Genomic DNA, 17,554 nt, shown 5'->3' on the forward strand with positions numbered 1-17,554 from the left:
TTATTGAATTTTGTGCAATTCTTGGCCTGTGATTAAATATGCATGTTACTTTTTGCCAATGCACCAGGCTGTGATTAAATTTCTGAGAGAGGTGGTCAGCAATTTTACAGTTTCCAAATTATTTTTTGAATTATGAAAAATTTGAAACTTTGACATCTTGTGATATTGACTTTCAGGATTTTTTTTTTACAGCTGACAATTTTTATTTGTTGTGTTGATAAGTGTAATAGCTTGGTATAATTGATTATGTCAGTACTTTATACCTTAAACATCCGTTCATTAGGAATAATTGCTCTAAGACCAAATCTATGTACTTATTTCAACTTTCCCATTGTTCGACTTCTAAAAATATTTTATGCATTCCCCCTGTTATAGTAAACTCGAGTTTTGAAGGATGTTTTATAGTTGACCACTGCTTATATACATGTATATGTTCATAGGTCATATCATAACCAAGAAAAAAGCTTTTTTGTTTTCCAATTAAGTACCACTCCATAAAAAATTCAGACACTGCCAACAGTTAAGTGGTTCATGGTGTAGAAAAACCCACCAAACAAACAATGGTTTTTCAGTCTACGTATGCTATATTTTTACATTACTGTAATCATTTCCATTTTCAGATCTGCACTTATAGGAAAAACAAGCATTTATCTTGCACTAAAATCAACCTAATCAAACCAAATCAAGAACAATAACTCTTGCAAAGTGCCAATTTCACGTACAATCTATATACATTTTATCTATATGATTTTATCTCAAAAGTGTAACAACCAATTGAAAAACTAAAACTAGTTATGTGATCAGAAACATTTTCTGAACTAGAAATGAAAGTGAGTTCGATGAGTTTTTTGTACATGAATGAATCACCAGTCTGATTTTTATAAAGACTGCTACTTAAACTTTTAGTTAAAACTTTAAAAGTCCCTTAAAAATGAAAAAGAAGGATTGGCATATATTGTTTTATTGTTGGAGTTTGTTTATGTTGTTTGTAGGGCCGATTTGTTTCCATGGTTACTTCATATTATTGCTGTTTTCCATGTTTTTACACAGGCCTTAGTAACAAGTTTTTAACTTTGCTAATGTTAACAGTTTTATCCCTGTAACATATGTAAGAATTCAAGCTTGCTACAGTAAGCTTAAGAGATGATCCATTGATGTGCTATAGTATAACTGGAAATTTTTGTGTCAATCTCTGTTTTCACATAGTTAGAAATGGTAGCCTGCCTTCCAGCCCGAGACTGGCTATTTTCTGGCAGGGCTGGCTAATTTCACCAAAAATCTATATAGCCATATCGTAAATATATTGAAAAAGTTTATTCAGGACTGGCTAGAACTTGAATGTGTTTCCGACCCTGGTTTTCATGGTTTCCATGAGATTGTAAAAATTTAAATTGTGAAACGTTATTAGAATTTATCTTTAGTTTAATACGACTGAAAAAATAGATTCAGAATAGAAAAAAAACACATTTTTGACACCAAATCTCAAAAATTTCATATGCTAAAATTACCAGTTATATATAATATTCAGTGATTTACGGTAACTTTCAAAATTACTTGTATGTACATGCACCTTGTAGGCATTTTGGTTTAAGGAGGTAGACCTAGGGAAAGGGACATAACCCTTGAAATCAGTGATATGTTTGTATCATTTTCAATTTCACCAAAGCCTATTAAGCTTTCATTTGAAACAGAATGAAATCAATCCTAGTAACTTTGATGCTTACTTGAGATTGATGTCAAATGCTGAATACAAATCTGTCATTGATTTGTAAGAGTTGTGTCCCTTTCCCTAGGTCTACATCCTTTAGTGTCATTTTGCATATTGTTCATGATTACCAGCAAATGAAATCTTGACTTCCATAAAGTGATTAAAGTTTATGCTTTGCAATATTTATAACATGAGGCAGGTGTATACTGTAGAAGGACAAAGTTGAATATATCAATATATGCCTTATTTTATATGTCTCACTAGTATGTTTTATGTCTTTTACAGTTTCACATCATCAACTTGATTTATTTTTCTTGATAATTTAAATAAAATTTTATAATGTGAGCTATGAACATTTTGCTTTGTTAATTATTTTAAATAAGTAAAGATCCTAAATCAGTATTACAGGTTAACTTCCTATCAGATTCAGTATTTCTAAGGGCATAGGTTAAATTTGTAACAATGACATTGTCCAATATGATTAAAGATTTTGTATTTGACCTTTCAACTCTATCTCTTTGATTTGATCATTTAAGGTAGATTAAGAGTTTTTATTTATCAAGATTGTATTCAAATTTTATTAAGTACAAGTGCACCTAAACATCATGCAAATATAGAAAAAGGTAATTTGAAAAAAAGCCTAAATCAGATACATTTTACAGTCCTTTTATATCAGGTTGAATGTGATTTGAACCTTAGTTAACCGAACACCTATCTAAACTAAACAAATTTAAAGTCTAACTGGGTTTGATTTAGACAGGTTCCACTGCATTACTTGTCATCCACTGCCTGAATATTAGGTGAACTTGTACTTAAACTTGTTTTAAAAAGTGTACCAAGACCAACAGTAAACATTATTAACAGTGACTCTTTTGAGACTTATTTTGTGCTCTGTTTAACATTTGTTGACAAAATAATTGTATACAATTTTTGGAGTCATAGCCTTATCATTTTAGAATTAGGAGCCAAAAAAAGACCCTAAAACAGGAATTTTATAGAATTTAACTATATAACTCCTTTAAAAGCCTTAGGAAGGTCTATGATATTGTTCTACAATATTTTATATCACAATGGTCTGACTTGAATTGATTTTTTGGGTAAATACTTGAACTTAAAAGTGAAGAGCCGAACAGTGGGGGGGGGCTCCTAATGTCCAGTGGATAACTTTACCATTATTTGTTTTTGGTCTTATTGAAATTTGAATTTGAAATTGGATATTGTATGAATATCCGTGCTTGCATTTTTCAATCAGATACCTTTTACAGTTTTTTAGTTATAAGGGGTCAATGGGCCAATTCCAAAAAAATTAACTTTTCAAATTTTGGTCCTATTTTGAGGTTTTTTTTTTATTGGATTCCTTAAAATCCCTGCCTGCATTTTGCTATGAGATTTTAGATATCTTCAAGGTTTGGAGTAATAAGGGGTTTAAAGGGGCCATAGCCCAAAAAATCAACTTTTTATATTTGGTCTGATTTTTAAAATTTTTAATTGTAATTCAAATTTTGTGCTATATTGTTGTCCAAACCAGCTGTTGTGTCCATAATGATTGTAAGACCCTATGTTTAAGTGTGTCAAAAACTAACATTGTTGTCACATTTGCCTGAACTGTTTGTGGTCATATCATGCTGTGCTCCGCAAGCTTTTTATTAATTCTTTTTGATGCTAGAGCCTGAAGTAATTCATTTTTTTATGAAATGCAAAACATTTGCAGACTAAAAAATTCTGAAAAAGGCAGAGAAACATTTTTTATGTATACTGTAAACCATAAAATTTTGTTGCAATTTCATTTTCACTTTTTTTGCAGTAAGACCCGAAACCGCAGACATTAAACTCATGTGAATATTTTCTTTGAAGAACATATTTCAATTTGAGGATTGACCACAAATTTAAAACAGTACAAAAGCAGATTGATCAAAGAAACCCTGGTTTTCAGTAATCAATCAAGATTGATATGCGGTATATCATTTTACATGAAGTCTTGCTTTTGTTGTAAATTAGAATAATGCTTCTTTACTTTAATTGTCAAAATCATGTTTAAGTATAGTAAAAATTATAGCATTGTCATTGAAATACATGTAACACAACTTTACTAGTCACATAGCTATTGATAAGGATGTCTTGTAAAAGCAGACCTAGAATGGGTTTGCTGGGCTTTCATAGTCTATATTTCCTTGAACTCCATTTTTTATTTGAATATTGAAATGTCTCAACTTGCCTTATCAATATCCAAATAAAAAGGGGAGGGTTGCAGGGTCTGGGAAGATTTTGACTAGGCCTTAACAAATTTTGTCTCAGATTTTGGAAGGAAAAAACCCTATGGAATGCAATGGATTTCTTGGAAATTTTTTTAATTTTCCTTGAAAAATCATGAATCTACTAACCAAAGAATCTGTAATGTTATATTGTTTATGTCATGTATCCCTTCAGCCATGAGTGTATCAAATTTTGATGTTATTACATGCACATTCTAATTTATGTTATGTTGTACATTTGTATAAATAAATTTTATTCTATTATGAATTATTTTGTTTAGTTTAGCAACCCTTTCTAATTGTAAACAATTTATACACAAAAAAACTCTGTGATCCAGTAGCCGTCCATCTGTCAAGATTAAGGGGTACATAGTTTGTGTAACTTTATACTAAAAAATTATAGAAACCAATATTATTTAAACTTTGCACTATATTTACATACATATTGAAGATATGCACCTCCAATTATTTGCCACTGTGTGGTGGATGTTACCTACTGTGTGTTATCGTCAACTGATATAGTTCAGATTTTGTACAGTGTTCATATTCATACTGAAAATGTGCACCTCCCATCATGGAGAAATTCCACAAATATTTAATAAACTTTTTTACCTGATGAACTTAGCCATTTTTTAACAGTACAGGGTATCATAAGTGCATACTTTATTCAACTTTGCATACATACAGTTAATACTGGAAAACATGATGGTGACACGTTTGTTTTATTTCGATGTCAGCGTATGCTTTCAAGAACTCACTTAACTGAAAAATGTTTTTATTATCAAAGTTATCATATGTTTAATAAATACTCACCAAATTAACCATTGATTTGACTAGCTTGGTAGCTTACTCTGATATAAAAGTACTTTACGACTGCAGGTTTAAAGAGTAAAATGTCCTTTAAATTTTAGTACTGTCAGCATATTCTTATTTCTCGTATAGCTGGAATATATAATGGCTTATTTACATTTACTTTGTGCCAGAAACTTACGCTTACTTAATCATGATAGTATTTACTCTCACTCCTGATTGGTTGATATTCACGATCATATTTTGCTGCGTTCCATGATGCATTTATTTTAAATTGTGTATCTTTTCATTATACTTACTGGTCCTTTTCGAAAGTCTCTTAGTGATGCATAAAATGCGGAAGTCCGGTTAATAGACACTATCTTGCATTAAAACTTAGTTACTAATGTAATTGAAGCTTTTAAAAAATAAAATTGAGAGCCTTTTCCCGTCGTTGATTAGAACCACATTTTAAGTCCCAGTCTTCTTAAAAATCAGACGAGGTGATTCATGCTTGTCAAAAACCCACCGATCTCACTTTTATTTCTTGTTCAGAAACTGTTATTGATCACATAATCAGTCCTAGTTTTTCATTTGGTTTTTGCCCTTTTGAGATAAAAAAGATGTAGATTGTACATGAAATTGGCACATTGCAAGAGTTATGGCTCTTACTTGATTTTATTTGGTTGATTTTAGTGGGATATAAATGTATTATTTTCTAAAAAGAGCAGATGTAAAGGCAGAAATGGTTATCGTTATGTGAAAGTACAGCATATGTAGACTGAAAAAAGCATCGTTTGTATGGTGGGTTTTTCTTTTCCATAAGTCACTTTACTATTGGTGGTGTCTGAATTTTATGTGGACTGGTACTTATTAATTTTTTTTTCACTTCCACTGCATGGTGCAGGAAATTCGTATATCTCTACACCAACGCTGAATTAAATGCGGATGATAAATGGCAATTCGTTGGTTTCGAAGTGGGTGTCCGACTGTCGCTTGCGTTGGGTTTTGCTACCTGCTATGGACGTTTTTGTTTTTGTTTTTGCTTTCTGTTCTTTCCTTTTTTTAATAATAGAAATCCTCTCAGCGTAGGTCAGCTTGAATGGTAAAACGGTCTTGTCCTGAATGCATGAAACACGTGTGTAGCCCATTCTGGTTTACCCTATACTGCGTAAGTAATTTCGTTGCTCTCAGTGTGCATGTCAGAAAACAGCTTGCCTCTCAGCTTTTCTATATTTACTTAAGTAGTTCCAACTCCGCTGTCAATGCAATACATTTTCACCACATGTACAAGCGTCTGTAATTCTCTTTGCATTGGAATTTGGAGTTAGTAACAAAAAAGTATAAATTTGGATATTAAATTCACAGAACTCTAGTCCTAAGTGTCATTTTATGATATATTCTGTAGTGTGTGTGTGTGTGTTGGATTCCACAGAGAAACCTCCCCCAACAATGCTAGAGGTTGTTTGACAAGCTATTTTTGGATCTGGTGCCATTATTTGAGTTTAGAGTGTGGAGGTTCGAAATTTCAATATCCTAATTTATTGGAGTACAGAGAAAGTGTCATTTCAAAGTACAGCATTGGAGAGTCATATTCCATGTAGGGAATCTACTCCTACAGCGTTAGAGGCTGGAGTTCGTCCTTATTCAAATAATGGCACCAAGTCAGAAAATTGCTCCTACTAATCTTAAGCATTTGCTGGAGTAGGACTTATTCAGCATCGATCAGTTTAATTTAAATTAGTACAAGTAAAGGCTCAGAAATTAAAAGTATCAATTGATACGTGTAGTCTTTATTAAGTCTTTGTTGAATTGCATGTTAAAATTTGTTAGATTTAAGAAAGCAAACTACTTTTTTTAGTTAATCACATAGGCCGTAGCTATATATAGAGACATTTGTTTACAAAACTATAGTATAATATAATCTTTTTAAATTATCATTTTAAACTTTATGGGCCTTGCCTAATAACTTTCTTTAATGTTGGCTGCCTAATGATGTGAAGAACCACCTAATGTTCTAGGTGTATGCAACATTTCCACTGAGCCGAGTCTGTAAATCAGATCTTTTAACACTTTTAAATCGTAAATTACGCAAAATTTATTAACTTCGAAATGTGCAATTCATATAGGATGTAGAAACACTTTTTATGGACGTCATAAAAATTAATAAAAAATCAAAGTGCTGAGGCACTGAGTCAAGGAAGACCTCATAAATATTCATGTAACCAAATTGTAAGCTGAATAAACCCATCAAAAACTTAGTCATTTTAAAGAGAACCATCTGTTTTAATGAAATGCATATCAATACTGCTTGTTTATTAATGTATTTGTGGATCTTCTTTCCTTTTATTGTTTTTTGGTATTTCTGGCTGTGTACGTTTATGTTTGTCCTCAAATTTCTTGACACTTCACACCTAAACCAGCATTTCTTCAAAAATATTATCTCCACTGTGAATCATTGACTCAATATTAGATGGATTTTGGAAGTAAGAAAAAATCCACACTTTGAAATTTCGGGTTGGAGATGCATGAAGTAGAAATGAATCCTGTGGTCTAGGGGAGTTAGGTTGACCAAGGACCTAATCTAAAGGGAGAAATAAGCAAAAAACTTCTCTTTGTTTATGCTCTCTTTGACAGTGATTTGTAATAATAGATTAAATGAACAAATATGTCAAGATTGTTAGTTTTCAAACAGACTTTACTAAAGCTTGTCCTTGTCATTGGTGTCTAGATTAGGCCCTGAGTTGAAAATGTCTAAACTATACACTTTTTTACCATAAATAATTACCTTTCTCTAGGATTTTTTCAATTCAAACAATGATACAAACTCTTGTTATCAAAACTACTATGCAGTTTAAAGATCTTTAAACTAAAAAAAACTTTGTTTGGACCTCATATATTTTAGCAATTTAAGATTCCAATGAAGATGGAAAGTCAAGGATAAAGAGATGTAGTGAATACAGGAAATATTATGTCTTTCTTTATAAAAATTGCACTTTGAATATATATCCATCTTTTCTACTTTCCAAAACAAACAGGTTACTAGTGAACCCATACCCCATGAGTACCATTTTTTATGATGAATCATTATTGCGCTTAAGCAGGGTGTTTTACACCTGTCTGCCTTCAATAATGTATGTGCATTCTTTCATTTTTTTCTGCATGATTGTTTCACCAATACATATATGTATTACATTAAAATACAAGCAACTGTTATGTTTTGCCAACAAATAAGTGCTACGAAATCAGACTTCATATTTTTAGTTTTTATTAAGAGATGTTGACATGTACCAGCACTTGAGAATCATGAACCTTGTTTCATGTCTAAATAGTGTCCTAGCACAAAGTCCATTTTGCTTTTGCTTTCTTCTCGCTACATCTAGTGAAACTTTAAAAGGGATTACAACTGAAAAGAAATCAAGGAAAAATGAATAGTGTCTTTGATAATTGCAATATGTTACAATATGTAAATGCATGAAAATATACATGTATTTTAGCCACATCATATGGAAGTACAGAAACCTCCTGTTGATGATAAATATTCTTACATGTACATATAATTGTGTGCAAAATCAGACAAAAATAGAGGTTGGGTGGTTATCATTGTCCCAGACGTTTACTGGTTTTTAAGCCACCTAGTCAGTACTGGTTGATTGAAATTTTGCGAACAGTATTTCTGTAACATTATGATTTCTGTCCTACATTATAAAAAGTTAATACAATAATTATATATTATATTTTAGTGTTCTGAAATGTTATTCTGTATTAATTAAGAAAAAAATAAACACTTCTCTCTCTAAAATAATTCAAATTTATCTTAAATAAAACATAACAAACTTTACAAAAATGTAGTACAGAGTACTTCATGAGCACATCTTTGTTCCAATAACTGTTAATAACAGGTAACATAAGTAAGAGTAGAATAGGTTACTTTTCCCGTGACTGCCAGGTGGTCATTGTTAAAACAACATCCCCTCATAACCAGGAAGATCATTAAAGTGGCTTGAAGGGGTGAGTTTAAAACAATAAGTTAAAGTAATTTCATGTACTAGACAAAACTTCTAAATACAGAAACTGGAAAGTTACATTTGTAACTAATGATATTGCTTTAGGGCTTGTATGGTTTCTAGATACCTGATGATTTATAATGATGTCTGGACCCCCATCACAAAATATCTGGATCCATCCCTGTATGTTGATTTATTTATGAGCAATTAATGTCACACTGTAAAGTATACAACATATCTGATATATGTACTATTACATTACAAATATCATAATTTCATGTATGAAATCTTTAATTAATACTGTACTGCATATGCCAGTAACCACAGTTAAAATACATGCACATGCCTTTTTGTAGTTTTCAGTATAAATTTCCTGTTCACCGACATACAAATGTGAACTGCCAATTTTGCTAAGATATATGACAGCTGTTCTACACTAGCAATGTTTACAGTAGACCTATCACCAGTTCTGAAAATTTTAAATCATTGTGTACATTGGAAGTATATGAACAAACTTATGTATACGTTCACTTATGTAATACGTTGTACATGAGTGAATGTCCCTGAAAATCAGCTCTTAGGAAAGGTCTACTTTTGGGTGTCTTGATGTCCATCATATTTTCAATCCACTTTTATGGACATAGAATTTCTAACCTAATTGACTGTGTCCTTCATGTGTCATGAAAATCTTGTATCTAACTTTAAGATCTGCATTCTAAATGTATATCTTAACAATGCACTAAAAAAGAACCACATTCATAATCAATTATGACTTACATGTATATGAATATAATAAACATGTACATTTCATACTGAACATTACATGCCAAAATCTGTATCACTTGCGGTATCAACACAAGACTCTTAGGGCTATTGGTCGTGGATTGATACCCCATCAGATACAGATTTTGGCATGTCATGTTCATCAAAGCATATATTTTAATTATACTTCAAGTGAGTTCTGTGTAGGGTGTGATATAGGGTATACAATATAGGTCTAGGGGTGTGATATAGGGTATATATATTTATACTCGCAAATTTCTTTTCCGCGCGCAATTTAAGAAGACGCGGCATCGAAATTTCATGTAGATAAACTATAGGACTCACGAAAAAAGGGACAAGTCCAAACTGATTTGTATACTCATCCAAATGCCAAACTCACGGCTCAGGTTTTCATAATCACGCATTGCCTAAAAGGCTCCGATATGTAAAAAAGTCGCCAAAATGTGTAGCATTTTGTTCCAATATATAAATAGTCACAACCTATAAATGTTTCATTACGTTTAGGTTATAAAATCAAGTACAAAATTTAAAAACATATATTTTAACTTCAAAGAACTAACCACTCAATACATGTCAAAAGCAATTCTGAATTTTATAATGCATAGGTTTCCCTATTTCACAAATCGGGTAATTATATAGGCTCTTAATTCTAAAAAGGTTAGCATCTAATGCGGTTTTTAAAAAAAGAAGTAGGGGAGTTCTTTTAAATTTGAAAAAAGAGATTTACTTAAGAAATAAATAAAGCTTTATATGCACTAATTATCACGTGTTCACAAGTAAGTTACACAACCCATTCTATAATTGTTATTATTACTTTTAATATAACCAGCATAGACTTTCTATCAAGTCCAATATTTTTCATAGATCCATGCACCTGAACAGAATACAACTTTTATCATTAAAAAACATATGTAGAAAATTTACATCGATTGCTCATGCTATTTTCGATATTGTATGGCAGTTATATCATATATTTTCGATGTTTAAAGAAACTTGTTTTGTTATCAAAATCTGCATACCGTACCACAAATAAACATGTTTGTAATTTTCAAATAAAAACAAAAAACATTCGAGTAATACGGAGTGCGGTAAGATACATAATTAAGTAAATATGTTGGTTATCATGCAGTAGATGCAACTGAAATTTGAAGTTAATGGTAAATTCAAAGTTACACTGGTATCACGTAACCCATTAATTTTCAAATTTAAAATACACTGTCATTTAACGTTTCCAACACGAAGTGCAGATCTATATAATTTTTGGCAGATTGTACTGTAACTAAGTGCACACGACGGGTTGTGGGTTAAAGGATTAGGGACCCCTTATGTTGGAAATATTTTGATAAGTTTGTGCATTACTTTCGGGAGAAGTCTGACACCCCCTTTATTATTTTCTGGATCCGCCCCTACAATTTGGATGTATTTCCTCTCCAATAGAAAAAAAGGAATAGACATTGTGAAACGCAACAAATGCACCATCGTATACCCTTTATAAAAATAGTAAATACTCATCAAAAAGTCTTCAATAAGTGTAAACACACCTGTACGTAAGCCCTGAAATGCCCCGACAACAAAACTAATAAAACCATGACACTTCTTCAAAATAAAATAAAAAGTCAAAAACGACACGAAAACACAATAATGACCAAAATTTCCGGACTATGGACAGGCGCATGTCTGCGGTGGGATTAAACAACTTTTATAAAGCCTTAACCATCCACCTTGATAGTAAGGTAAAAATGAACTGAAACAAATGAACAAACCATTAAATTCATTCAGTACTATATCCAATTCTCTTTCATGGAATACATTAACATACATTATATAGATAAAATAACACATCCAATTAAAGAACGTTCGCAGTATCTAAAAGTTAGTCAGAACATATTGAAGAATGACAATACCATCAAAATTACCAGCATTAGAAATAATTGGTCTATGCAATTCCAGCGGAGTGGATTTGGAGTAGTAACGTCAAGTACCGAATGGGTAATATTTGATGAAGTGCAAAACTAAAAAGTGACTTAGTTTTTACGCAGGGTAGCAATTTGGGGTCGAATATAGGTATTTATGAAAACAATGTTTAAAGAATAGACAATGATTTGACAATCGTAACCTTTACGAATAAATTTATTAACGACAGTTGATATCATCCTCCCAAGTCAGGGTTTTGAGTCCATCCTCGCGCCCTCAAACCCCTGAAATCACACATTCAAATTTAGTATTATTAAATTCACACAACAGATCATGTTTTGAAGTTCTTTTGGGTAGATATCATGAATATAGTTTTCGAAGTTATGACTAGTTACGGCCTTTTTCGTAATGAATCTTATTTCTAGTAGTCGAATCACTTTTTTCTATCTTTGTGTGCTCAAAATAATTATAACATTCGGGCATCTTTTTTGTATGCACGAAACGTTTTCTTTACTTTACCTTATTTAAAGCGACGTGCAAATATTTTGTTTAACTGAAAATTGTTTTCTACCCCGTTTCATATATCTTTAATTTATCCTTTACCCATGTTTATCAACTAATTCAATCAGCTGCAACAATACTTTTCTGTGTATTTAATTTGGTCTAAACAAATCTAATTTAAATCTTCCAGCCACGCTTGATTGGTCAAACCTCCGGTTGGTGACGCAGGTTTTATATATTAGATATACTAGATATACATAAAACAATTAGTATTTTTCAAATGAAAAGCAAAAGATGAGGACGCGAAAGAAAACTTACGATTTTCTCTTAACTGTTATTAGTTTGTATTTGTTTTCAATTACTGAATCTGACGCAGGTGAGTTTTTTTGCACAAATACTTCTGTGATGTCTTGTTCACAGGTACTTAGGGTCGAGATTTTTGTTTTGTTAGAAAGAAAAAAAAGGAAATCGTATTTTATAACAACAAATATTGCACTGATACTACTCGTAAGAGGTTTTCTAATATATAGGTTGTATATACTTGCATATATACCAAAATTGAAGTTTTTAAAAATTAAAAAAATTAAAATATCCCGACCCTATGTACCTGTGTACGGAAGCGTATTGGGCTACATAAACACTTCACATTGTTTTGTTAAGCACACTTTTATTCTGTAAAATTTACACTTTTTTTTGTTTATGTGGCCCTAATACGCTTCCGTACCTGTGGTCTCGCTATAAATTTCGACATAACATTATTATTGTAGAGGCTGGAGTGACCGAAGGGAGTGAGAGCCAAATACCAAATTTTGTTCAAGGTGCATTTTGTCCTCCATTAAGGATAACAAATTCACTTTTTTACATTTTTTAAAACGAATGTTGCTTTTCAATTGACTGAAATGATAAGGATGAATTAAATAACAAAGGAAGCATTAGAAAACTTCAAAAAGGGATATAAGTCTTTGATCTGTTAATGATTTAGTTGATAGTTGATAAGCAGGGGAACTTCGAGAATATATTCTGAGTCACAAAAAGTAATGAGTTAACAATACATTGGACCAAAATAATTGGCGGGATAAATTAAACTCACTCTGTTTCGCCGATTTAATAGAACCTGACTGGTTTCTAGATGGACAGTACATTAAAAATTTACATTCAAAACGAAAATGACTTTTTAGACTGCTAAGACTTATTCGTGAGTGTAACAAATGGCTGAATTCGGCGGTGGACGTGGTGGTAGAGATTAAAGATTATACATATTAATGTTGAAAATTTTTTTTATGGAAACATATTTAATCTTAACTACACTGTTTACAATACTTTTAATTCAGAATCAGAAAAAGCACTAAGATTGTGATTTTTTAAATTTATCTCGCGTTAAGTGCAAGACGGGAACATCAATTACATAATCATAAATATTTTGCGCTTCAGACAGCTCTTAAATCTTTCTTATTTATGTTCAAAATTTCGTTTATAACTAACAAAATATTTTAGTCGCATGAATTCCTGTGTTTTGTTCTTCAATAAATTGCCACTTTCAGACATTTTTTAAAAGAATTATAATTAGTGATTACTGTCGCTTCCAAATTTCTATAATAACATTTCTGCATGGTCTGCATATAATGGGTAAATTGAAAAGAACCACGTAACTGCATTTGCAATTTGCAATTTGCAATTAAACTTCGTGCAACGAGCAGCACGCAAGTGTCTTCCAAGAAGCAGGAACTGCTTACCCTTCCGAAGCACCAGGTTCCATATCTGGTTTTAGTGTGCTGTGCATCTTGTTCTTCATCGTCTATAATATTATTTTTTTGTGTTTTCGGCCTTGTTTTGTCTACAGACTTTCCTATGTTTGTATCTTCCGTATTCATTTACCTACTTCGTCTTGAAATGCTTCCAATTATTTATAAAGACATTAATTTTCTGTGGCTGTCGTTCATTTACATTTGGCACAGTATATCACAGATTATATCCGGGTTAGGTCTACGTTTTGCGTGTGTAATAACTATCATAAGAAATGGACCTTTTGATGATGTAATTATAGAGAAAAAGTTAATTTTCTGGTATAAATACTTATATTGATAAGGGTGTGTCGAACATTTTTCCTGTTATATGGCCACATCATGCGTTACTCAAGGTGATAGACTTATAAAATTAATATGTACCTTTGGCCCACAGTAATCCTACTTTTTACAAGTCCGTATAATAAATATATTGTCAACACATAGTTTATTTCTAATGTCGAAGGTAGTTTAATTTATTTTTTTATTTTTTTGCGTTTTGAGTAGTAAGTGTTTTAGTGGAAACTTACATTTATTTGACAAATTATGTTTATTAAATGTGTGCCTGTAACTAAATGATGAGAAGAATGGAACTTCGTTTTGCTGAAACCAGTAATGGACCATTTTTACCATAAGAGAAAAAAACATAGATTACTTTGACCAGATTAAGCTTTCAATTTTAATGAGAAGTATATACTCGATTAACAAGTGTGGCAAAAAGAAGATTTTGGCGGCAGAAATGAAATTTCCTACATGTATATTCTTAATGATTGGAGATTTTTATGGTCTTGACTATCCTTACGGATCTCGCACGACCGGCCTTACGGAAATTCTGTTAGTAATGCCAGTTAGTAGTACAAGGTAGCGGAGCCCAGCCTTCGGGATGCCTGACCGAAGAACTCAGTCAGAGTATGTCCTACCAGCGGCTGGACTGCTCTGTTGATGCTCTGGCCTACTCCCAGACCCCATGTGGGTCCGAGAGCGTTTCCCAACTTTAACTATTTGGGAGTACGTTAACGTGTAGAGTGCATATAACTCTTGGACTTTTATCTGGTTTTATTCTCGTAACCAACCCACTCGACTGTGTAATAAATTCGAAACGATCGAGGGTAGCATTCTATTAGTATGAGAGCTTATTCGTACCAAGTAGAAAACAATTGTTTGTACGATTTTAAAATTAGTTTATAACATTTTAAAAACTGTTCCTACGATTTAAAGTTTGTTTTCTTTTAAACTTCGTTTAATATAGCTGATTATTAAATTCGTTTGGACTATTATATAACAGACGAATTTCAAAACCGTCCGAAAGATTTAAATTCGTACAAACGAATATAAAGATCGTACGAACAAATTCGATGATCGTACGAACGAATTTTTGAACCTAAAATACTAATATTAAAAATTGTCCAAACGATTTAAAAATATATACTAGCTGAATAAGCTGTCGTATTCATGTTTATAAATTTCGCGGAATTATTTCCACCATTACCGTTCGGTGTTTCCCAAAAACATCAAACCCCGCGAAAAAGTCAATCTCCTGTACTTTGTGGTGCTGAATATCTAGGCCAGAAGCCCTGCTTTGTTTTAGTGCATGTATACTACAGTAATGATTATTTTTCCCAACAGAGAATTAAAGACATTTTATGCAAGTCATTTCAGGCTAACATCAACCATGTTACAGTAAAATCTTTGGTACAAATTCAAGTAAGAAAAAGGCTGACCCAATATAAGAAAAAATGTTGCGAACTTCACCTTTGAAATACATTCTATACATCTCAGAAAAAAAATTACTTTTCACTTTATAGCGCGGGATAGCACATTTGAAATTGGGTTAAAATGCACGTCAAAATTGTTCCGGAAGTACGTATTAACCCAGAGCTTATCTGTCGTAAAATCTAGCTCTTCATCCGCATGATCCAGTTACTTAGCACTTGTATATGTGGCAATAATGTTTTCTGTAAGTATAGTGAATGCAATGCAGCAAAACATGCTGTTGGTGTAGATTTTTTGAGTTTAAACATATTTTATTGGTCAGAGCTTAAGAAGTTATCTCCAATATCAAATATTACAAATAATTGATCATAAATCATGATACGTTAATGGAAATAAATAGATGAATTAAAGAAAACGTGAATGGTGACAAAATAATGGTAGTTATGTAAAATACTGTAGGTGTATCTGATTTATCTCCTGCCTAGATCTTATATTGGCATGTACTTATAGAAACATACTTTTTTAAACACGTAACTTAAGTGTGATTATATAAACAATAAAAAGAACATTTGATGTTTGAATCATAGACTCAAAACCTATTTTCATAAATTACGCGTAAATGAATTGTAAGTAATAAAACGTTTAAAAAATTGAAAACTACTAGACTTAGCAATCAAAATTGTACTTGTTTGAGTGGAAAACTGTCAGAAGGAATAGATTTGAGTCGAGAACTGTCAGAAGCCATAGATTTGAGTGGAAAACTGTCAGAAGTCATAGACTTGAGTGGAAAACTGTCAGAAGCCATAGATTTGAGTTCAGAACGGTTAGAAGAAATAGATTTGGGCGAAACGTGTATGCCATGCTACTTTTGTCTGTAGCTAGCAAGATGCGAAATCTCATAAGAAGTCTATACACATGATTACACAGAGATGTCACCCACGAAATTTTAACTTAAAATAAGATGGTTACACACTAGTATACATAAGTTGCACTAAATTAACACAGTCTTTTATTAACTTAAAAAAGGTGTATAAAAATCGCGCGGAACTGTATTTTTTGAAACCACAATTAGATTTTTGAAACCAGAATTTACATTCAAATCTCAATGTTTAAAATAAAAGAACTTTTACGTTGTAAAGGATCAATTTATATTCATCCGTCACTCTCGCTATGTATTTGTTGGTAAATTTTCAAAAATTCTCATCAAACTTATTTCTTAGTACATATAATTGTTAAAGCGCTGTTTTAAAGTAGGTTGCACATGTGTACAGCGTTAACAAAGAACTAAATATGAGAACTAAATATCTTTATGTTTACGTTTTTTTCTTCGGTAAATTAATTTTCTAAATAAAATAAAATTCGTTAGTACGCAAACGAAAAGTACGCAGTTAAAGTTGAAAACACAATCCACCGATTAGATCACTGAATTGGTTTGACCGGGTATGGACATTCACTGATTGTCACTGAAAAAAATGTAGATCGGTGGAACAATGATAGGTAGGGCACTAAGAACTTGTCCTTCTGAGTTTGTGCAATTTTGGTGAAATACGAGATGAGTTCCATTTCTTGCTTTCCTTCTAAAGTGTACAAAACGAAAGAAAATTTTAAACTGCAATAGATCAAACCAAATTGCCTGAAATTTTCTGATAGCTGTGGTACTTGTGTTCCGGTGCAAATATGCAAATTTTCTCAATTTAAGTCATTTCTCAATAGGAACTACATATACTTGGTAATTCCCGCTGTTTTTCTTCTGTGTAACGAGAAAAGCTGAGTAAATCCTTTAACATTACGCACTCCATACGTTTGAAAATCGTGTAAGTTCTTTTATTTCACTTTCTCTTTGTAAATTGTAACTCCGTCTTATATTTGTATATTTACATTTTTATTACTTAACAAATGCAATATATCTGTGCCGCTATTATTTTGTTTATGAGAATGTATTGAGGGGTCTTCAAATGAATAGGTTCAAAAGACTTTATCTAGAAAAGGGGTTATTTTATACTTTCATTCGCACATTTGATTATAAGGATAATCAGAGTAATAGCAACCAACCCTGGTCATTCACAAATTTAAACTGCATGACCATGGGATTCAATTCAAAAGGAC

At 31.9% G+C, this 17,554-nt stretch overlaps 1 protein-coding gene across 4 annotated transcripts in view; it reads left to right on the forward strand.

Annotated features, from left to right (window-relative positions):
- The first annotated feature begins 12,216 nt into the window (after positions 1 to 12,216).
- Positions 12,217 to 17,554, forward strand: part of LOC148617487 (fibrocystin-L-like) — a 95,702-nt gene continuing 90,364 nt past the window's right edge. For all 4 annotated transcript variants that reach the window (XM_088585204.1, XM_088585205.1, XM_088585206.1 and 1 more), the window contains exon 1: positions 12,217 to 12,330. In XM_088585204.1, coding sequence (XP_088441330.1) covers positions 12,249 to 12,330 — 82 coding nt within the window. In that variant the 5' untranslated portion in view covers positions 12,217 to 12,248. The remainder of the gene's footprint in view (positions 12,331 to 17,554) is intronic.

This window comes from Perna viridis, chromosome 5, assembly GCF_037379345.1.
Source record: "Perna viridis isolate PV_CMFRI_1.1 ecotype Kerala chromosome 5, ASM3737934v1, whole genome shotgun sequence".
Taxonomy (NCBI): Eukaryota; Metazoa; Mollusca; class Bivalvia; order Mytilida; family Mytilidae; genus Perna; species Perna viridis.